Source organism: Aulonocara stuartgranti, assembly GCF_965226115.1.
Source record: "Aulonocara stuartgranti genome assembly, chromosome: 15".
NCBI lineage: Eukaryota > Metazoa > Chordata > Actinopteri > Cichliformes > Cichlidae > Aulonocara > Aulonocara stuartgranti.
This window is the reverse complement of record NC_138951.1, coordinates 19667293-19690758: the sequence shown is the minus strand read 5'-3', so window position 1 is coordinate 19690758 and position 23466 is coordinate 19667293. Positions and strand designations below refer to the sequence as shown.

The following is a 23466-nucleotide window of genomic DNA, read 5'->3' as shown; positions in this document are numbered from 1 at the left end:
CAATTTTAAATGGATCCATCCATTTAAAATTAAACAACACCATATTGTATGAGTCACTTCCACACACTGATAACCTGCTGCAAACTTTCTGAATATCTTTCTCTACCTAAATTCCAAAAATTACCACTTACATCACCAGCTGCTTTTAGGTGACGGTCCGTTCATCTTATCCTGGGAATACACCAGGTGCTGGTCTGTGATAATCCATCTGCAGTGCGGTTTTGCTCAATTCTGGCTACAAATCGCAATGTTAGTGTTTCAGAACTGAAGTATTAAGTGGGAAAGGGGTGTTTTAGTTAAGAAATTCACTAGTTGCTCTTTGTGTCTGACTTCCTGATTAACTGCGTCCTTAACTGTTCCATCTAGTTGACCTGCTTAGAAAGCCACTACTGCCATGCTTCTATAATTTGCCGTGGCACATCAGTTGGATTTTGAAATAACTCTCCGTTACCTTTTAATGTTGTGGGGTTTTTTGTTTTTTTGTTGCATATTTTATTTTTTTATACATATTTTTTACATTTGTATTAAAAGCTCAGTTGTCTTGCCTGTTAGTGTCTACATTTAGTTTCCTAAATTGTACAGATTTATGCTTTAACTTATTTATGCTTATCTTTTTTTTCTTAAAATCAGAACCGAAAATGTTTTGTCACTGCTTTTCAACCAGAAAAGCACATTGAGTACATTTTAGATACAATTAGTGGTATTATGAAAGACTAAGTCCGGTTTTGACAAGTGAGGGGTGGCTAAGAGAAAAAAAGTGAAGGGCACTACATGCTCATATTGTAACAGTTTGTCAGTTATAAGGTAGATGTTTGATGTTTGTCAGATCTGTCAGATTTGTCAGATGTCCATATTTATGCACGGTCTATAGGCACCACTGGAGGGTAACCTAATTATTTACATTAAAATACTATTAAATATGTAATTGTACTCACTTTACCGTAGTTGTACTCACCGATGCATGTATCCTGGCTGGCCAGATGAAGGCAGAGGTGAGCAGGGAGGAGAGACTGACTAACAAACATAAAGACTTTTCCATGTTTCCGGCCATGATGAGGAACACTGTAGAGGCTAGCCAGTCATGACCTGGATAACCTTCCTGGTGAGTTACTGGTTTCAAAGTTAAAGATCCAAAAATGGCTAGTAAAAAATATACACAGATTTCAAAGTCTTAGACATGTTCAGCAAACATTGTGGTAACATGAGTATTTTTGACAAACACAAATAATTTTTTAATCAGAAATAAACAGAAATGCAAATAACTAACTAGATGTGCATTGTATTAACCACTTGTAAAGCTTAAATTAAGAGATTTTGTTTGTGTTTTAAAGGATCCATAAATATTGTCTCTGTGTCAGAAGACACGAGCGCTCATAATGGGTTGAATAAAGTGCAAAGCTAATACCAGTTTGATGTCAGCTGACACTGGTGCCAGTGAGTGTTATCTACAGAGTGAGTAACAGTCAATTAACCACGATACACCATCAGCTTTGTCACAGCTGAAAAAACAGACTGTGAAGACCCAGTTCTGTCTAGTGTCAGATTCTGAAGGTATTACATGAAAAAATCTTAACCCACAGCCACTGGCAAACTGATACAAACATATAATTCTTGTGATTTTTGTCTTAATAAGCAGGAGTAGCTGCTTTACATTGTGAACGCAACATTGCACGGACACTGAGCAGCATACTTTAAAAAAAGAAAAACAGCAAACAGGATTTGCAATCAGGCTCCAAGGTTAAAGCTTCCTTTCATCAAGTACGTCTCGAGTGGTTTATTCAGGCTCTGCAGCATTACTCATTAAATTCAGTTCATTTAGACGTTTGATAATTTCATTCAAACCCTGCTGGCAGCAAATAACTGCGCTGATATGCGAGTCTCTGTCCTGTTCCAGGAGAACTGTGGGCCGATTAATCGGGAGTGAGAACACAAACTGGCTCGTCTCCAGAAAACAACCCCAGGCCTATCAACACTTGCTGCTTTTTATGTCTTTCTGTTGAGTTGCTCCCTTTGAACACTGTCACCGTTTAATTTTTCTTTAGGTTAAAATGTACACAGATTTATTTACATCTTCCCGCCGAAAGATTCTCTACATTTCTGCCACAAAGATATCACAGGAGAAAGTTTTAATGAGAAAAAAGACTAAATTAGCAAATTTCTTCATCTATTACATTGAAATCTATTACTTTTAGTTCATTTCCTGTGAACTCTACGGAAAAAAGCATGTACCTTCCCAGCATGTTAATTTTAAACTAATTAATCTTGTAAAATGATGTTAATTCTTCACACCAATGCCAGAAAAAAGACAACAGCAGCCTTGATCTGCTTTAAGAATCTACATTCTAATTTCTTAGTAATAGTTTTAAAGGGTACCTATGATCGTTTTCCTTATTTTTTGTCAGATATACACTGTTACTGTGGTGAACGGTCACTTTGAACACAGCCAAAGCTTCAAATAATGAGGTCAGTGTACAAATATTCCCACTGAGCCAAAAGCTCAGGCTTCGGATGGCTCTAAATGCTCCATTTCAGACAGTGTTTTTTTCTGTTCTTGGCTCTGTATCGTGGCAAAACTGGGGATTTTGCCATAATGCCTGGTCATCTCAGGCGCTCAGCTTGGTCTATGACCGTAGAAGCCCCTCCCTCCTGCTGTTCAATGCTGTTTGCAAAGGGGAGCCAATCAGAAGACAGGTGGCTTCACTGCTGAGGAGCTAAAATGTTTTTTTGTGACAGATCATAACCTGAATGACTCCAACAGCTTTCTAATTGCTTTTTTTTAATGTATCATGCAAATCTATTCTAACAGAGTCCAAGAATAAAAACGTGAAGCTCAAAATAACCATAAAGCACCTCTTTAAATAACTACATTTATATTTAGTGCTTAACCTTTGAGCCAACACAGATAAGAAGTCATAAAGCTGTTAAAAAAACAAAAAAAAAACAGTAATGCATTATTCTGAGCAAACTCTGTTCAGTGAGCAGATAGGGACAAACAACCGAAACCCAAAGTGTCTGTTTTGTAAGAACCCAAAGGTCTTACTTTTTAGACCAATTTCAAAATTGTTAATACAGAAACATATTCGTGTTTTGCCATGCTTTGACTGGATCCTGTAACAGACTGAAGAAATTGCCTTAGATTTGCATCTGAATGACAAGCATTTGAGTTCTTTATATCATTGTTAAGAAAAGGCAAAGACGGGACTCCTTTGTGGATACCCAGTTAAAAGAACTGGAGGATGGCTGTCTGCATTAAAGCTCAATAATGAGGACCAAATCCACAGAAACACAGAAACTTGACACTAACTGTGCATGCTGATAGTTCCATCGGCTTTGATTATCAGTTAAAGATGTCAGCGAGTGCATGATGGGAAGAAACATCTTTTTTCAGCTTAGATGTGTGGAGTGGTTTGGCATTTATTTGTAGCCTGTTTTAAAGTCAGCAAGGCATGTTATTGGTGACAGTGAAAGTGTGAGGATTTGAAATGTGGTCAAATGGGTACAATCTGTCCCAATTTTGCCTTATCCTGTTAATGGAAATGTCTGGACAAATGTCTGTGCTTCACACCCTGGAGGACGGGGCTGTGGCCCCCCCACACTCCCTAGCAGATCGTTACATGGAGAAACCTTTGGAATACAAGCGCGCTGATCCACACAGGTATGCACACGGGTGTTCACTGCTCGTAGACCCAAATTACACCTTTCTTGGCTGCTACTTCGAAGCACATCTGTCCTGCGTGCTGCACAACAACATTGAATATTTAGTATTTACTGCTGTTTACACTTAGCTAGATTAATGCGATGGTGTTGTGTTTAGTATGTTGCTTTGTTTTTTGTTTTTTTTGTCTTTTTTTGCTTGTTTTCTATTCTTCTCTCAACAGGTGATCCAGGAGATTTTTATTTTTTTTCTCCCCCCCTTTCTCACTGTCCCTCTCACCTTCTGTTTTTCCTTTCCTTCCTCTTTCTTTCTCCCTTTCCTATCTCTCACTCATGTCTGTCCCGTCTGTAACATCTGAAAATAAAATATAATAAATAATAAAAACAAAGATCGACCAAATGGACCAATACGGCAATGCCACGATGATCCATTTGGCAAAGTAAATCCATTGGGTATCCTTGTTGGTCTTCAGACAACAATTCTGATGGCTAAAGAACCAAATGGGACAGGCGAGAAAAAAAAAAAAAAAAAGGAAATGTCTGGACAACCTTGGTTTGAACTTCATTATTTAAAGAATATTTGGAGGTCACACAATCACCACTGTATTATTACACCTTGAGCCGCCTTAATTCTTTGTAGCACAGAATTAACAAACATTTCTCAGATTTTTGGGCCATACTGACATAAGAGCATGGCAGTTGCTGCAGATCTGCCCGGTACCAAACGACTCACGGACCGGTACCGGTCCGAGGCCCCGGGGGTTGGGGACCGCTGTTCTATGGGATTGAGGTCTGGTGACTGTGGAGGCTATTTGACAACAGCCAACTCATAGAATAGTCGCATAGAAGAAACCAGTTTCCAATGATCTAAGCTTACTGACATTAGTGCCATTATCAATCTGAAAACACTCATCAGAAGATGAGCACACTGTGCTCATATAGGGACGGACAGCAGAAATACTGTTGCATTTAAACACATCAATACGCCACACCAGCAGGCTGAACCACTGATACAAGGCTTTCATGTTGTTTATGCCTAAAGCAGTCTGGCCATTCTCCTCTGACCTGTGGCATTATTAAGACAATTTTTTTTTTTTTTTTTTGCTTTTTTGGACCATTCTCTGTAGACTCGGGAGATGGTTGTGTAGCAAAATCCCAGTAGATCAGCAGTGTCTGAAAATACTCAGTCCAGCCCATCTGGCATCAGCAACCACATTCAAAGGCACTTACAGTAAAGCCCCCTTTTCCCCCCATTCTGATGCTCACTTTGAACTTATGCAGATCCTCCTGATCATCTCTGCTCGGCACTGAATTGCTTAAACAAAAGAACTATATATTGTCTCTGTTTTCTATTCATAAATTTATGACAGCGGTTGAAAGCTTAAACTACAGTGTGAATACTTAAATACAATTATAATGCAACAGTGTGAGCTGGTTAGCTTAACCACTGGCTCAACCCTCAATGACAAATGCATGCTCTTTGATAGTGATTGACAGACAGACCTCATGCATTTGTAATGGATTCTGTAAAGATATAATTTTTAAACGGACAGCTATAAATAAATCAGTTACCCCAAAGACACGATTAACATTTTCATCTGCGATTACCTAATCACCATCAACGAAACCGAAAATCCTCGAAATAAAATACTAACTCAATCAACATCTATACCTTAGATTTAAAATGATTTCTTTTTACCTGAAAAAGTACTTCAGTTCTTTGGGTAAACTTTAGACCAAAGTTTTTGCAAATTTTTAAGTATATTAACTTTTTAATTCTTTTAGCTTAAATAGGTACACTGTGTTTTGTGTCAGAAACATTAGCATAAATACGTTTACAGCTGCCATCTAAACACAAAGATAACCCAAAACGAGCTTCTTGCTGTCAACTCAAATGTCAGTCTGGTCTAGTACTGTAGCTTCTTTACAAACAAAATGTCAGCATTTTATATTTGTGAGGGCTCTTTATCTTCTCTCTGTGTTTTCATGTTTCAATTGTCTGCTTACAAAGGAAGCTATCTGGAGGAAAAAGGACGCCTGTCAGTTGATATTTGGGACAAAAGAAGGTTGAACTACTCACTGAGGAGCAGATGGAGCAAGATAATCTATATTGTGTTGATCAGAGCGTGAGACATGACACTCTCGGTTTCTTGTTCTTTCTTTTAAAAAGGGCGACTTGTGGCGTTCTCACACTAGACACTAGATAGCTGCTACTACAGTCACACACATATAGTGTTGCCTCAGTAGCCAGAGTGCCACAAAGAAAACGTTTGTGAAATCTTTAGAGTTGGCAAAACTTCTGTTTTGCTTATTTAAAATAATAGTGCATTATATACATACAGTGAACCTCTGCAGTAATTACTCTGCAGTAATCTGAATGCGTGGGTTGCAATGGTGCTCATCCATATAAATAAAGGCATACAAAGTCAGCTTAGAAAAAGGTTATGCTCAAGAAATACTGATGGGTATGAATTATGCCCAACGACAAACTATTTACAGATGGAGGAAATTCAGGATGACTGCTCTCCTGAACAGTAGATGTCCTACAAAGACCATCGCTGTGAAACCTATAAAACTTGCTACAATCTTTGTTCATATGTTCATTATAAGAAAAACCCTGAATAAGAAGGGGGAAACTGCTGCTCTCTACAAAAATATTCATATACAGTGTAGAACGCTATGTCTGAAGAAGAAACATTGAAACCTAATTTCAGCATGATGTCAGGAACATCATGGAGGGGCAAGGCCATCATTTCACCAACCAAAGGGTAAACAGACTTTCGGTGATACACTGACACAAAACAGACACAAATAACTAAAAAAAAACATTCTTATTTTCCAAATTCGAGTTTTGAACTGACCAAATGCAAAAATAAAATGTTATGACAGAAGAACATTTGTCAGATGGGTGACTAACATTTACAGCCACAGTGTGTCCATTTACTGTGAATTCTTATTGTATGGTCTCTGTAAAGGATACTGAGTTCTGATGAAGTTTCAACTCTCTGCGTGGACAAGAAGATCTTCACATGCTTAATTAGCAGAGCTAGGTCATTTGCAGCTTCTTCTTTCAGCAGCCCAAGGTAAATCCCATACCTGTGAATATAAATGAAATGTATGAAACACACATCTTCAAGTGCAAACCTTTTATAGATCAGTCTTCCTTTGTTTTTTAAAGTAAGTTGGTCAAATTTCCAGGTGCTGTCAAAGTCGCACTAAATGCTCCACACATCCTCTGACCTTAACACCAGCTCAAACACCGAGAGCTTCATGGCACGGGTTTCCATTTCTGATCAGCTCCTGTATAATTCTTAATACTTTTAAGTGTCGCTGGGGTTCCTGCATTGTTAATTCTTATAGTGAACATGGCCAAAGCATCAAATAATGAGGTCTGTAACATGATGCTTGTGAGCTAAAGCTTCAACCGCACCTTGTTTCATTTTTTTTCTATTCTTGGCTCTATATTATGTCAGTGAGAAGGGATATCCTTAATATAGTGTACTGAGGTACAGCCGCCACATGTGTGCTGTTCAAACCTTCTGTTTGTAAGAAGCAACCAATTGGAAGAAAACTGGTTTAATGAATGCAGAGTTAAATTTTAACAAGAATTATCTGGAACTGTGAAACATGCAAAGCTATGCTGCTAGATTTCAAGAATAAAATCCTGTTGGAATAATAGCTCTGCTTTTACTACTTTACTTCTTTATTACTTTTCATCTGTTTCATACCTCTTCTTTTATTTCCCCATCATTTTAAATTACTGAAATGAAAACCTATAAAATGAACTGTGAAAATATTAATTTAAAAAAAAATGATCATTTCTCAGCATGACCATTTTTCTTTCAGTTCCCAGAATCACTCATGAAAGTCACATTGCCCAATGGGATACTTTATATCAAACTCAGAAATAAAGCAACATTGAAGTCAAGTAAATACCCCAGAGGAGTCCTCAAAACTTTATTCAAGAAGCCCAGTGTCGCAAGTAAAAGATTAATTATAATTTCATGTTCAACAACTTTTAATCCTATAACACCCACCACTCTGCGGGTAATGTTTGCACTCTGTGTTGATACCGGAATAAAAAATGTGGCACTCTGTTCTCCTGGACAGGCACAGAAACTTTTCAGCTGCAGAGCCCCCTTCGGAGTAGGTGCTCAGAAAGAGTTATATTCACTGTGTAATGTAGCAGCGGGGTGTCGTTAAAGGCAGAAACAAGCAGTGTGAGAACAGTAACACAAGTCAGACGGTCTATTGTGGGAAAAATAAAGAACAGAACAAGTAGTTGCACAAGTACAGGGCAGCAATATCATGAAATTCCTGTCTATTCTGCAACATGTTTGTTTCAACAAAGTGCATTTTTAAACTCACCTATCTCTGTTGTTAAGATAAGGTTATTTTTACTTAAAGCTCCTCAGTAAAATTAGGGCCCACCTCCATCCACATGACTTTGAGAGAGTAATTTGAAACATTGTTACCTCTTAATTAGACTTTTGAAATTCTTTGGAGGTTGGCCCTAATCAGTCATCACAGCAGCTCGCTTTTTGACAGGTGCGCTCACATTCCACCTGTATTGGCTTCCAGTCCATTTCAGGATCAGCTTTTCACAACCATTTTGTGCCTTTCTACTTAGCTGAAGTCTTATAGCAGTGCACTTGTGCCAAAGCCCTGAAGTCTACAGACCAACTGATCTTGGATGTTCCTTGATCCAGACTCTAAAACAGAGGCCACACTGCCTTTTCGATGTTAGCCTCTATATTTAGGGGCAACCTGCCCAGTCACTCAGTCATTATAAAACACAATTATAAACCTATTTAATTTCTCCAGCTTTCAGTTGAGCATGATTTCCTAGTTTTTATTGTGCAAGCACGGTTGTGTTTTCATTCTTGTTTAATTTGAGGATGTTTTATGTTTTTGTTCTGTATTTTAGTGCAAATTTATTGTTGATTTAGTGAGTGTTAATTATAGTATAGCATGTACTGCACTTCGGTCAGCTAAGGGTGTATTAATGTGCTGTAAAAAATAAAAACTGACTCAACTTATATATCTCACATCAGTCAGCTCTGACAATTTTCCTAATGTCTGCTAACAAAAGTGTCTCCAGCTGCTGAACTGAGAAACAAAAAAAACTTTCAGTCTTCTCCCTTTTTGACTTTTGTGCACATTTGCAGCTTTAATTCATGTTGCGAGTGGACGCCGAGGTGAATTCTAATGTTACGGCTTTGAGTTCACAAGCTTGTTGAAAAATGAAAGTGAGCTTTTACATTTTTTAGATGGCTTAAATATGCTATAGGTTAAAGCGGCAAAAGCCACCTTTTTATCTTTCTCTTGGTTTTTCCAAGTGATATTACGTTTGGGACAGCAAGACCAGATTACTGTTCATTTTTTTTAGAGTAGGTGCTAAGAATAAGCAACACCTTTGTGTACAGAGAGATAAGAAAGTGACACATACAATGAAAAGGTAGAGTGAAACAGTTGTTGTGTTTTAAACAGAGAAACCAGACCTTCAGTGATGTACTAGCTCATCCAGCTCCTAATCCATCACAATTCACAGGGTATTAACAAAGCGATAAATGTTACCTTGACCTTGAGCACAGTTTGGGTGAAGATCTGACTATTACTCTAGTAGGAGTAACAACTATTGTGAATTATCAACATAAGCTCATCAGTCCTTTGACCAGATGAGCTATAAACTTGCATATTGCTTATTCACAAACGAGTAGCTACAGAGGTTTGAGTTGGGGTAAGCAAAAGAAAACATGTATGAGTGTATTCATTTGGTCTATAATGGAGATATAAAAGCAGACAAATTCCTTAGCAGGTGTAGAGCAAAGGATTGGTTTGATGTTTTGAAAAATGAAAGATGGAAACAGTTCATACTTAATTTGAAAGTAACAGAAAATATACTCTCACTCTTCTAAGACTTTATTTTCCTTTGACTTTGCAGTGGCAAACAGAACTGCATAGTGATGGAGTCCCATAGCGAAGAAAACTAAAGGCAGATAAAGCCATTACTTTCACTGCCAAGCGGCTTATATGTAGATTGGTTCTGTTTGCCTGTTTGTTTGTCAGCAGGATTACTCAAAAAGTAATTGAAGGTTTGGCATGAAAATTTTTACCAGTTTGGCTCATGTTAGGAGTGATTAACTTATACCCACATTAAACTGAAAAAAGAAAAAAAAAGTGAGACATCGTTTTCTTGAAAAAAATATCACAAATCAATTGGAGACTCAATTTAAGCACTGTCAGTAGGAAATGTTTAGACTTGAGGGAGTGGGATCGCTCTTTTTTAACCTCCTATGAACCGAACTCTTTCATGGCATGAATTTTTAATTTCTCTTTGCTATTTGGACTGATTGGACCTGATGAATGTAAAAACAAAGAATTATCTTTTTACCTGATTTTGCTCTACAATGGCTGGAAATCCACATCTGAGGACATTTGTTTTACATTTCGATAGAACAATGGCAGTATAATGTCCTCGTAACAGATATCAGGCCCTTATAGAGTTTAGTATTGTGCACAACCCAAAATGTGATGCCCACATTTGTTGAAGCCAGGTCATAGGAGGTTCAGGGTGGTAAGATTATGCAATTAACTTTCCGACGGCCACTTTAATGACTGAGCCTTGCTATTCTGTTAAAACCAAACCAACTTACATCTTCAACATCAGCTCTACTTTCTCTTTAGTGCTATTTCTCCAACGTCCGCATGCTTACATGCTTAACTGAGATGCTGAACACAGTAAACTTTATGCCTGCTGAACATCAGCATGCTATTATCATTGTAAGTCAAAGATGTCAGTGTTGAGCAGAAAAACACACCACTGCGTTAAAAGTGGTGATGCTTGTTTTCATGTGGAGCCCAGTGATGAAGACGCGGTTATTGAAACAATTGATTAGGACCATGTCAACATTCATCAGCGCCTAATTGAAGCAAAAGTAACTGCAAAAAGATTCAAACTGAGTGAGACACAGCTTCTAGTCTTTAACTATGCTTTCCCCATCCAATATGAAATGTAACTTTCTCCTCACATTCATTGTGAATGTAGACACTACAAAATCAAAATTAAGGTACATGCACGTTAGTCCCATCGCAGTGATTTAGACTCTTTTTAAGAGATACTTTGGGGTAGTTACTTCCATGGAGCTCACAGTTGAGTAATTCTAAGACTTTACTGAAATAGTTTATACGCAGCAGGCTCTCCTTCTGCTGTAAGAAGCCTAATTAAATAAGGGTTTATGAGCTAAAGAAAATCCCTTTACATACTTCAGACAGGTGTTGATTCCCAGCTGTTCCACAGATGATAATACGGCATTCTTCACAGTCTTCTCCTCTGCTATAAAACAGGATGAAAAAAAGATGTGGTTGTTACGAAGCAATGCATTTCAATGAGAGGGTATATAAAAGAAGGTTTGGGTGGAAAACTACCTATACATTCCTAACAGCTTATATTATTCCAATGGGAAATGGAAAAACATGACAGCATATCATGAATTGCTACTTTTTAAGACACCAGAGATGTAATGTTGTGTCTGGGTAACTTTGTAGCTGGCAGTTTTACAACAGTCATTTGGCTTTAATTGTGATGTTTGCGAGCTATTGTGACATCAAGGTGACTTGGGTAATATCAGTAAAAGTCAGCCATGGGTAATTTAACAGCAGCATTTTGAAAGTGTAGAGCAGCAGAGCAATAACTCAGGAGTTTAGGGCTGTGGCAGGGTTTTTGAAAAAAAGAAGTGAAAACTGAAGTGGGAATGCTCTTTATCTCAAGACCTTTTCTTTCTCTGTGAGTCACATGGTGAGGCTACAGCAACTGAAAATACGGGCCAGTTTTAGAGTCGTGAAAACAAAAACAGCTCGCATGCAATCAGCTCTCATGGGCTCTTACTTAGTGCCAGTATTTGTTCCAAAATCATTAAAAATATATTCGTCTTTGGAGTTGCAGTTGTCACTGCGCAGATAGAACGATAAATGAAGTAATAACAGTGGGAGGACTAACATTTTGTTTTGGAAGATGTTTCCACTGCTTCCTGGCTTTGGGGAATACCGATATTATTACATCTGTGCAAATGGATCCCCAGCTTCAGACAGTTTATGGGAGGATGATGAGAACATTTGAACAATTAATATGATGAGTATTATCCAGACACCATCAGTGGCAGGAAAAACTTCCAATTCAATTTACAGGCTAATGGTGCAGAAAAATGCACGGGAAATGATGATAACAGTAGCTGTAATCTACATATCAGAGTTATAATTCAACATTGTTGCCATCCAAATATCAAAGCTGACCAATGTGGATAAATCACAGGCCATCAAATCTTGGATTAATTGAGAAAAAATGGCTTTTGAAGAGGGCATGAATCTATGCCGGGATAGCTGGTTCTGTCATTTCTCTCACTCTTCTCTCCCTATATATTAAAATCTGTGAAAACCTCTAGCTGATGGCAATTACTGTCTAATGGAGATGAATCCTCTTCTTGTTGTATTTATTCCCTCCCTGCCCATTTCTCTCTCCTCAGCATTAAGCCACCAGAGTGTATTTTGCAGTTTTTAATAACTATAATCACAATCATTTAACAAGATACACTATGAAAGGTGGCACATCTGATTTATCTCTGAGATTAGTTATGACAATTTGTACTTCGTTTAGGTGTAGTTGTGAAGCTTATGAAGAGTAATATCATGAATCTGGAGCTCTGAGTTGATTTAGTTCCCAGACTCTGTGCAATCCCCTGTGCTTCAGAGAAATTAAAACAAAAGTAATATTAAAAATAAAGAAGCCTGAAAGTGTCAGGACTTAACGGAGTGAGAGGTAGTTATGAAACCCATTTAGAGATATGAGCATACATCATTTACGACAATATATCCAAGAATGTCTTCAGCTGTAAAAATAAAGGCAGGACCGAATTAAAAAGCTCAATTTAAAAAAAGCAAGAAAATTTTGATTAACCGTGAACTAAAAAATAATAAAAATAGAAAATAAAAAATGAATCACTGAACTCACGCTAACATGCTCAGAAATTTCCAAATATCTAAGTTTTCTGCTTTTCTAACTTTTCTAGACATCATTAGACAGAGAATGCAAAAGTCAGACACAACGGTATCAAACGTTTAACCTGACATGTCCGCGAGATTTCGGATTGCACCAGTGTGAGAACAACACAGCTAACGGTGTACATTCAGCAAGCGCGCTGCTTCCTGCCCACTCCATCCAGGCAGTGGGCTCACCTAAACCAGTATTTGCACTTGTGTGAACCTGTCTGAAGCAGGCTATTTGCCATGATAGATGTGAGGACACAGAAATGGAAAATTTCACAACCTGATTTTCTGAAACTCTAAGTTCACACGTGAAAAAGACTTTAAGAACCTCATGTTTCAAAAGCACCTCCTATATTTTAGTGCTAGAAACTAAGTACAGGGAGCCTACATCTCCTATGACTAACTGTCTGACAACCACTCAAACACTCATCAAGTCTGGGGATGGCAGCAGCACATTGGTTGTGACAGCCAGCAAATGTCAGACCGCCTACAAAGAGCACCTTTAAGCACCTTATAACTCTAATATGAACCTTACACGCAACAAGTGCTGCAGCAGGTCATTCAAACCCTGCTGCACTTGCTGGGATGTTTCTGCCGTGACATCTACCTAAAACACTGCCAGAAGAGGGAAATGCATCATGTGATTAATAACAATAATAAAAACAATTTCTTCTAACTAACCTCCATTTACAGTAACTTGCAGCATCTCAGAATGGGGGAAAGGGAATGCAATTTTGATGTTTTTCATGCAATACTTAAAAGCAGAGACTTAAAAAAGTTTGAGGATGTGGATTAAAAAATCCTTTTAAATTATTATTTTATCTGAGCAAGCATAGATCTCTGGAACATAAAAAGATGCTCCTCGTGGGATGCAGTAACCCAATTTCAACAGGAAGCTGAGATAAATGAGATTGCTGGACAGCTGCCTTCAGGAGTCAGGGCCATGGCAGGTGATGAGATACAACTCTGAACGGTGAACTGAAAGCAGTTAACACTTGGCAAATGAGCCTGCTCTCTCCATACAATGGGAGCGTCAAGCTGGGCAGAGTGGCTTTGACTAGTCAATGCTAAACACCACTGGGCATTTTTCCATGTCACATGCAGACAATTACACACAAATGTAACCGGCAGATTGCAGAATTCAACAAGAGTCCTGACTGCTATCTGGTCTCCTTTATGGGCTGTTGTAACTGAAGCAGAAGCTGTATTTAGTCAATGTTTATACAGAACCAAGCCTTACAATGCAGAACCCATCTTAAAATATCTTCAGGCTCTTATCTGTCCAATTAATTTGAAGCATTACATAAATTAACTGAAATTTAATTTGTCATAGGTACACAAAAACTGTATCTACAGTATCACCAGTGAGAAAATATTTGCCCAAAAATACAGATTTAAGATTATTTTTACCCTGGAAGCTGTTGCCGTTACTGAATTCACCCATAGTATGTATTTTTATATAAAAATCCTGAACAGAAATCTATGCCTCTCTCTTATAATGTAACTCTGACAGATGTGAATTCCAGGTCAAAGTGTGTCAAAAACATCACAAAGTTCAAGCCTGCAATCTCTCCAAAAGAAAAGGACTTAAAAATATTAGCATCAACAATCTGACATGTAAAATGTGGGTGGACTATTTTCCACAACAGCTCTGTGTTAAAGAAATTATGCAAATAAGATTGTGACTGATCCTAAAAATGAAGTATTACAAAAATGTGAAGCAATATGAAAGAAAGAAAGCGGAAGTGCAAACAACTCTGATGTGTGTTTGTGAATTTAGATAAATAAATCATCAAAACAAAAACCCAGAATTAAGGTTCTTCATCAGTCCCCAGAGAAGTGAGGCCTTTTTGCTGACAGACACAGCACTACAGACAGATGCTGCCTTTTATTAGCTGTCTCCCTGCCACAAATGACTGTCTACTAATTCATAGATCCAAGTGAATGCTTTTACTCTCATGAATTATCTTGACAGCTTTTCTTTAGAAGCTCAGACATATTCGGGATGATGTTACTTATAAAGTCTGTCAAATTTGAACACGGTTTCAAAACTTTTTATTGCATGACACACCACGCGCATGAAGAATGTTCATTCTTATGGCAATTACAGTTAAATTCCAAACTGTACAAGTCAAACCGTCCAAATCTATACTGTAGGTTTAACCACACTCTAAATTATTTTAATTAGGTACATACACCCTTACTGCTTCAACAGGAATTTAGAGGGTAAGCGGCAGCCAGGTGCTGCTGATTAAATGTAATGGATTCACTGATCATCAGCAAGTGTGAGCACCTCTGTAAAAGCAAAGTTTTAACAGGTTGCTGATCATTCAGGTGATGCAATGCCAAAAGTGGATGTCCCAGAATTTTCACCCAAGGCCAAACTATGCTCTGAGAAAAAAAGCTCCGACTTGTTCTCTAAAAAGAACATGGCAGGACAGTTTAGGAAAAAAATGGCACGTGTTTGTTAACGTGCTTGGAAACATTCATACCCTGTGCAAAAAGCAAGTGCATGTATGACCTTAAGAGAACTGTGCATGAATGAATGCTTGCAAACCTCAATGAACAGAAGCAACATTGTAAAGAAGAATGAGTTAAAAATTCTCCATAACCATGTGAGAGACTGATGAAGTCATACAGAAAATAAGTATTTCAAAGATCATACAAGCTACTAAATCATAGGGAATCATGGGTTTTACTTCATAGAGTATAGAGCAGTCATTCTCAAACTGTGGTACGTGTACCACTGGTGGTACATGGGCTCCCTCTACTGGTACGCGGGAAAAATGTAAACGTTTAGCTCTGCTATCACTTGAAGACAGAAAACTAAACAGTAGTGACGTTTACAGGGTTACTGAAGTTGGGCTAGCTCGTATATAATGATGTGCTATGCATTGGCTAGCTACACAGCTATAGTTAGCATAATATAAACACGCTGAAGCTGGAAGATGAACGCCAACTTTTTTCCACTCAATGGTTAGAGACAAATGCATGGCAGGATCCTGCAGACGGACCAAACTTCAGTCAGGAGAACAACTGAGATAATCCATCCACAATACGAGGTTAGTCATTAATTTACTGCTGCATGGGCTGGGCTGTAGCTACATCGTAAGGTTTTAAAAACTGAGCTTTAACAGTGGTAATAAAAACCGAGAGAGGCCGACAGTGATCACTGCCTTTTTTAGGAGCTTGTACAGATTAAACAGAACAAGATACAAAGCATTAAAACATGTTAACCCATATGGAAAAGATCTATATAAATCTTATAAAGTTTGTATGAAAAGCATATAAGTGTGAAAACAGATATAAGATCCCTTGAAAAATTATATAATGAAATTTGTATGTTTTGGATACTTACTAAAAGAATATATGAAAGTAATGAGAAAGTGGCCACTTACATGAGTAAATCATGTAAGCCTTATATGAAATAGTAAAAACTTATATGTGATTACTCATGAAAGTGGCCACTTTCATGAGTAATCACATATAAGTTTTTACTATTTCTTTTCCATATGGGAAAAACACAACAACCTTAATAAACTATTAGTTTGGGCCCGGAAACAGGGTTCATACGTCATTACTTAAAGACTGGATATCCCACCTGCTGTGAATGTTTTAATGCAGTACAGTTGTTATTATTGTCACTTGTCACATCCTGTTTATGACAGTTACAATAAATAACATTCATATAAGAAATAAAATTGTCTAGTGTAAACTGTATATGGTGTTAAATAAGCCTATACTACTGTAACTTAATGTCGGTCATAAGGGTGGTACTTCAAGAGCCACATGTTTTATGAGGTGGTACTCATTGTGAGAAGTTTGAGAACTACTGGTATAGAGCATAGAGTCCTATGAAAACTTTCTTTTTCACATGATTCTCACTCCTGGAAAACCTCAAGCTTCTACCAAGTCATTTCTTCTAAACTGCAGCTTAAAACCTTACTGTCACCGGGTAAAATATGAAGCTATTTACTCAAATAGTGCAGTGTCTTGTACCTTTATATTCTTCCATATAATCAATTTTATTTTATATATCTTCTGTTTATCTTCTATTTTAAATCCTGCATTGTTTTATACCACCTGTGTGTCCTTATATCTTTTTTTTATGTCCCTTGAAAAGCACTTGAAATAAGCAACATGATCTTGGTTTTATATGTTGAGTAATCATTAGAGAAGACCACAGTGAAATGGTTTTCATTCACATTTTAGCAGCAGTGTGCTTTATATCTGATCACCTCCCAGTAATTTAGATTTAGCCATTCAAGACTAAAATTCAAAGGATACTTTTGGCAACACCTGGGTTGTGGGTGTATCCAAATGCTCCAAAAAGCTCTTATGTCGTCATATCTTCTGGTAATTATGAACAGACAAATTGTGCATTGTTTGTGTATTGACAAAGAGGTGGGAAAATTACTTCTAGAAAATGTGTATGAAAGAAAGATTATTGATATTATGTCCTTAGAAAAACAAATAAAAAACGAAACCATAATAAACATGTCAGTGTCAGACATCAGAATATTACAAAGTTCAAAATGTTGTTCTACAATGAAATCTTGTGTTTTTACAGGTGTTCTGGGCCACAGAAAATTTCAAACAACGATTCAGAAAATCTCTTTACTGTAAAAATAATCAGCACTTGTCCGAAATTTTCTGGAGTGCAGATTAATAGCTAATGCACTGTTAATGTTATTTCAGTATTTCACACCCACTTCTTTTAAGTGCCCTTGCTGGATATAATTGAGCCACATTTAGCTAAGTAGAGGGAAATTAAATTTACTGTTAAACAATGACTGTGGTTAAAATACAACTATGATTAATGGAGTATGCATTCAGTATGGAAAGCCAAACTGTACGCTTTTGTTAAACCTGCCAAAAATAAAGCATCCATAATATTCTGACCTGCCTCTGATAATATTTTTCAGCTTTAGCAATAAAAAAAAATTACAATGCGTATTAACAGTTGCCTGCACATAATATAATAAATGTATTACAGAGGTTATAGTGCATGCTGTCATCATATGGGAAACTGGCTATTGCCATAAACAAAGCATACGCATAAAAATCAATTTGGCTGCAGAAGAAAGTCAAATGTGTTTGAGTAACACAATAATGGGTGGCAGGCCTGTGTGTTTGTGTTATTATTGCGAGACCTATGGACAGAAGTCTCCCACAGAGAAATACAAGCCTCGTTTGACTGAGCAGATTATTGAAGAAAAAAGTTTTACCATTTGATCTTTACAGACACAGCTCTCCCCACCTGCACTCCCCTATTCTGTAGTTCATGTGGCATCAGAAAGGAACAACAAGGAGCACACACACCTGCATTCACAACAAATAGCATTTTGATACCACAAAGCATTTGCCAGACTATATTGTCCATGAAATGTCCAAGATGATTTCCAGGACAAGAGACTGCGATTCACTTTCTTTTTTTTAAACCACTAAGTTCAACCTACAGAAAAAGAAAGTTTTCAAAGAACTCGATGAACTCCTGTTCATTGTTACTGCTTTCATTGGAATTAGGAGTGCAAGCAGCAGCCAGTTGCTGCTAATCAAATGCACCTGATTAAGTGTGAACACCTCTGTAAAGCAAACGTTTTGGCAGTTTGTTGGTCTAGAGCGTTCAGCTGTGTTAACACAGTGCTATGATTTTCTTGGGAGTGGATACCAAAAACAAAATCCAAGAGACTCTAAAGGCCTCAGTTAGCATGTTAAATGTTAAAAAAAAAATTCAAAGGTCAAAAAAAGACATGCTCTCAAGCATGGTGGTGGAAAAGCCCATTTATCCATCAGATGTCTGAAATTTTGTTGTGCAACAGCAACAATGATCCAAGCACAGCAACAGTAAATCTACAATGACTGAAAAAGAAAAGAATTAAGGTTATGCAATAGACCAGTCAACGTCCAGACCCCAAACCCACTGAAATGCTTTGTTAGTTCTGCATAAAAACATGTAGCTGTTAACCTCAATCAACCTAAAGCAATGTCGTAAAGAAGAATCGGCCAAAATGTCTCCACAACAATTGATATTGTACCTCCCCACCCTTCTATTCATGTACAGGCAAGGAATACGGCAGGGGAGCAGCAGCGAGAGCCAGCACAGACAGTAGCAATGACAGGGTCATGCAGAGAATAAAAAGGAGGAGCATACATGGAGGTGCACTTCAGACTGGCTTGTAGATGCACAACAACTGTGGGTTGATTAAGCAGCTTAAATAGTGCACCCTATATGAGACTTGGCCGAATATTCAACAAAGGGTATCAGCAAAACCATCAGCTGATCTGCTGGGAATCACTGACTTAGTGGCCTGTCTGAACTAATTGCATCTTAATTAAAACCTCTAACCCGTGCAAAACAATGGCCGAGTGAGTTTAAAAAAAACAAAACACATAAACAACAATGCTGAACAATGCAAATCAGAAATGTGGTAAATCTGCTTCCGTAATGAACAGCTGCTTGTTTTTAATTTATATTGAGTGTGTGAGCCATTCATGCTTTTTCCCCACACCCTAATTTCTATAGAACTGGACCTCTGTTTAATTTTAAATTGCTGAGTCTTGGAGTCTTTCTGAGTCTTTCTCTGCACTTGTTTCGAGTGCTTGAACAAATGACACACTATTATAATTATACCAATGTTTACTAAGTGCCAGATGATTGCATTATTTCAGCAGAGCCATACAGTCACTGATGAAATTCAAACTGATATCCTTCCACCAATTAGTATGGTAAATATGATGTTAAACTTTGCAATGCGTCTTTGAGGTGAAGGTCATGAATGACCTATGATTTGACTTAACTTGATTTTATAAAAAACATGTAAACTGGAACAAATAAATATGCTAATTGGACACTTATTGCACATTACCTTTAGGGACTTTCTAGGTAGAAAGATGTTGCGGCATTTAGTTATTAGCATTATGCCTTTTTGACTGCTATCAGTCAGCTTGTTTAGCCTACTGGCTACTAAATACTCCAACCTGCTAAGATCATTCACTCATTCGATCTGAGACACATAACACATTTTAGCATGTGGTGGAAAAAGCTGCTCTTAAGGGCAGAAAGAATTGTTTCCAGGGATCTCTATTTTTATCCTGCCTTCCAGCTTGGGGTGCAGGATCCTTTGTGTAATCCATGCTTACATGTGTATTTTACACACAGACAATGTGAAAAATACAACACATTGCTATGGATTAGTACTGAAAGTGCTAATTGCACTAACAAATTTAGATGAAAAAATAACACCAACTAAATAGGCATAAGCATGTCTGTTAACAAAAAACCCCAACGCTTTAGCCAACTGGGGTTTTTCAACTACCTCAGGGACAAAGCTTTACCAAAATCTTCCAACTCAGACCCTGTGACAAGTGGAAAATTTGGAGTTTCTTAAAATATAATATTTAGTCTATTCCATCTCTAAACTGTTTTATTTACACTTACTCTACACTCCTCCTATCATGAAAACCACGTTTTTATGCCTGACATACTACAGTACTACACTCCCACCAGATGAGCTCATGCAGCCTGTCACGAACCGGGACATACAACCATGACAAAACAGGAGATGCACACACAAATGCCAATTAAAAAGACTATTTATTTTAAATTAAAGAAACAAGAGAAAAACCTAAACTAACCATGTGTACAGTCAATGGCTGTGGCTTAAGTGAGTGCATGCTTGAAGAGACTGTGTACACAATGCTGTTTAGTGCAAAAACCCAAACTATAATCCAGAATGTTTCTCAGGGAGGAGAGCCACTACACAGTTGGGTTCTGAGGGCCTTTATAGTGCACTGATGAGCCCAGGGATTGCCAGTGCCACTGATGGAAATGAGCCACAGCAGCTCTCCAGCACCTACAAATGAGACCTGCCCACACCAACAAGCAAGAAGGGTGACCAGGTGGCGAGCATCGCCACACTTTCCAATCCAATAAACTACCATTGCAGTTAGTAGTAAGTGGTTGATTAGTGCGGCAACAACAAAAACACACTGAATGTCTTTTTAAAATACACAAAATGTCTTATTTTACATTCTATCGAAGTTCCTGCTGGAAAGTGCTGTACTGTACAAGATGCTTCCCTCACCGCAAACTCAGGTTTACTGCTGGATAAATTTTATTTCCACATTAGTTAACTCAACAACCAAGACAGAGCACTGATAGGTTTCCTCATCTCTCCACCCAAGTGTTTTAGAGACAATATGTGCACTGGTCTAATGATGTTTATGACTCCCAGAGTAGACATACAATCTCATCATCATTTAAAACTTAATAGCCAATGCGTGTGTGTTTTCTTTAGTTGAACAATCAGATCTTGGTCTTTTGTAACCAGTCATGACAAAAAAGGGACGTCTTTTTTGCCATGTCTGGTCACAAAAGACCAAGATGGTGCTTTTATACCGTCTATACACAGTTGTTATCACCAGCTTTGGTTCCTATCCTCAGGGCTAGTTTAATCGCCAGGGTTCAGTTCACCAAGACTATTAACAAACCAGATCTCCACACTGAAGCACAAGCAGGCTTCAGTTCAGCTGACTGAGCCAACAGGCCCTTTCAGAAGCGACTGGAGTAGAAGGCAATAACAACCCACAACAGAAAACAAAGTGTCAAGTTCAAACTTACATGAAATACACTGCACTAAAGGTGTTAATTAGGTGTTAAAACATTTATACACAGTGTGTACTGTATATGCTTTGGAGTGTAACCAACATTTACCTTTACATAATTTTCATAACCCAGAAATAAAGTAAACAGAGCAGAGCACAGAGGTTCGGTATGTCTGTCTTCACTGATCCACAAAGTGCCCTTTAGTTATTTTCCTTGACTAAACTGTAAGAATGGAGGGTTGGGGGGGGGGGGGGGGGGGTATTGCTCTTCTTACTGACCTTTGTACGGAGCTGGAGAGAAGAAGCACTCTGAAGCAGAATTGGATAGATGGGCTACAACTTTCTCCAGAAGGTCAGCCAGCACTGAGGAGAAAGATCAGGCACATAAAAAATCATAAGATAGCAGGTCTGCATTAACTATTGCGTTCAAAGGAAATCCAATTTAAACAGTCAAATGTCAGCTTTCAACTATTTTTAGATTGTTGGTTCCATCCTGTTTTCTACGCTATTAAGCAGCTGTAAGTGGATTGGACAGATACTTTCCATGTAAGACGTACAGTGTGCTCAGCTGGCATAAAGTCATTAGCATTATAAATACTAATAAAAGATAATATATAATAGAAGTTTAAAAACAAACCTGCTTCACTTCTAGGATAAGGATGTCTCTGACAAAGTAAATTATAGCTCAGCGAAAAAATTACATGCACTGTAATACAACACAAAAAATGTACATCTTGTATCAACTGTGGATTCACTGGCCCCGACTGTCACTCAGTAAACTGTGTCAGCATGGCTTTTAGTGTCACTTAACACGTCTGCGCAAAGAACCACCCACAGTCACTGAAGATCTAATTGTGGAAATAAGAGAGGAAGAGCGTGGTGAGGTAGGAAGAAACAGCAAATAAAGACGATACAAAACCAACCTTCTACAGGCCAAAGAGTTTAACCTATTGTTTTAACTCATAGTAGGCCAAATGAATAGACTGGTTTGTTTTAGTCTGTTTTGTGGCCAAAGAACTCCTGTCTTTTCAATGCGCTTTGTGCTGGCACACCACAGCACACATCACAGTTCAGGCGTTTTCTGCCAAATGCTCAGCCTCAGATGCCTCAGGATGTTACAGTAGAAGTCTGCATTTACAGGCTGACCCAGAGGGACAAATGCATGGTGCACAACCTTGTGAAAGTCAAAGATTAGTATGCACCACATTGCTGATCTGATGTGCCAACTTTGACATTGTAAACTCCTGTTCGATCCAAAACTCACCACCAGTCATGACCCTTGCCATGAAGTCAAGTCAGTTTGAAAGCTGATGCTCTGCGTAGGTTTGCCATCCGAGGTGAACGTGCATGTGCAGAAATGCAAGCAGTCAAAGATTGGGCTAAAGCATTGGAAGTCATCCAGAGGTGCACAGGACCATAACCTTGTAGAGGATGTTGACCAAATTCGAATCAAATAGAGTTTTTACACCTCAGCCATAAAAGGCAGTTGGGCAGGTGGGCGGTGTGGACAAGCAAGTTTATGAATATGAGAACGTTCACAAACTTTTTATGTTAACAATAATGATAAAATTCAAATCTCAGTGATCTCAACCTCAAGGTCAAGGTCAGAGGTCAAGTTTTCTGAAAATCTTGTGAATGTGATAACTTGAGAACACAGTCACCTAGAATTTTTACATTCATACCATGGGTACATCTACTTAAAGTCTTGGAAGAGTTCAAACTCCAGTCTCTTTGACCACAAGGTCAGAGTTCAAGTTTTCTGAAAATCTAATGAATGTGATAACTCGACAATGAGGCGACGTAGGATTTTCCATATTGATACCATAGGTTCAATTACTTAAAAGGAGGAGTTGAAATCTCAAAACCTCAAGGTCAGAGGTCAAGTGTTCTAAAAAAATTCTGTGAATAAGATGACTTGAAAACAAGTCGACATGTATACATGTATCTAATAGCAGCTGAGGGGTAGCACTAGCAGCTGCCACTATTTTTGTTTCTGGATTCAATGGATTTGGGAAAGTAGGTATTATAGCTTCCTTGAAATTCCTGGATGGATTCTAGTCCCTTGGGCTGTTGTCTGCTGCTGTGTGAAGTTTGTTTGATTGGATGGCTCATATTTCACACTAGCTACCTTTGATTAACATTTTTCCACCTACTGTCCATTCT

The 23466-nt window shown here is 38.0% G+C and overlaps 1 protein-coding gene across 3 annotated transcripts in view; it reads right to left on the bottom strand.

Annotated features, from left to right (window-relative positions):
- Positions 1 to 23466, bottom strand: part of tbc1d32 (TBC1 domain family, member 32) — a 104174-nt gene that overhangs the window by 30609 nt on the left and 50099 nt on the right. For 2 of the 3 annotated variants that reach the window (XM_082504913.1, XM_082504912.1), the window contains exons 28-31: positions 21583 to 21666; positions 10921 to 10990; positions 6635 to 6750; positions 956 to 1110 (exon numbers count right to left, since the gene is read on the bottom strand). In XM_082504913.1, coding sequence (XP_082361039.1) covers positions 956 to 1110; positions 6635 to 6750; positions 10921 to 10990; positions 21583 to 21666 — 425 coding nt within the window. The remainder of the gene's footprint in view (positions 1 to 955; positions 1111 to 6634; positions 6751 to 10920; positions 10991 to 21582; positions 21667 to 23466) is intronic. The other variant, XM_082504914.1, reaches the window with a different exon arrangement.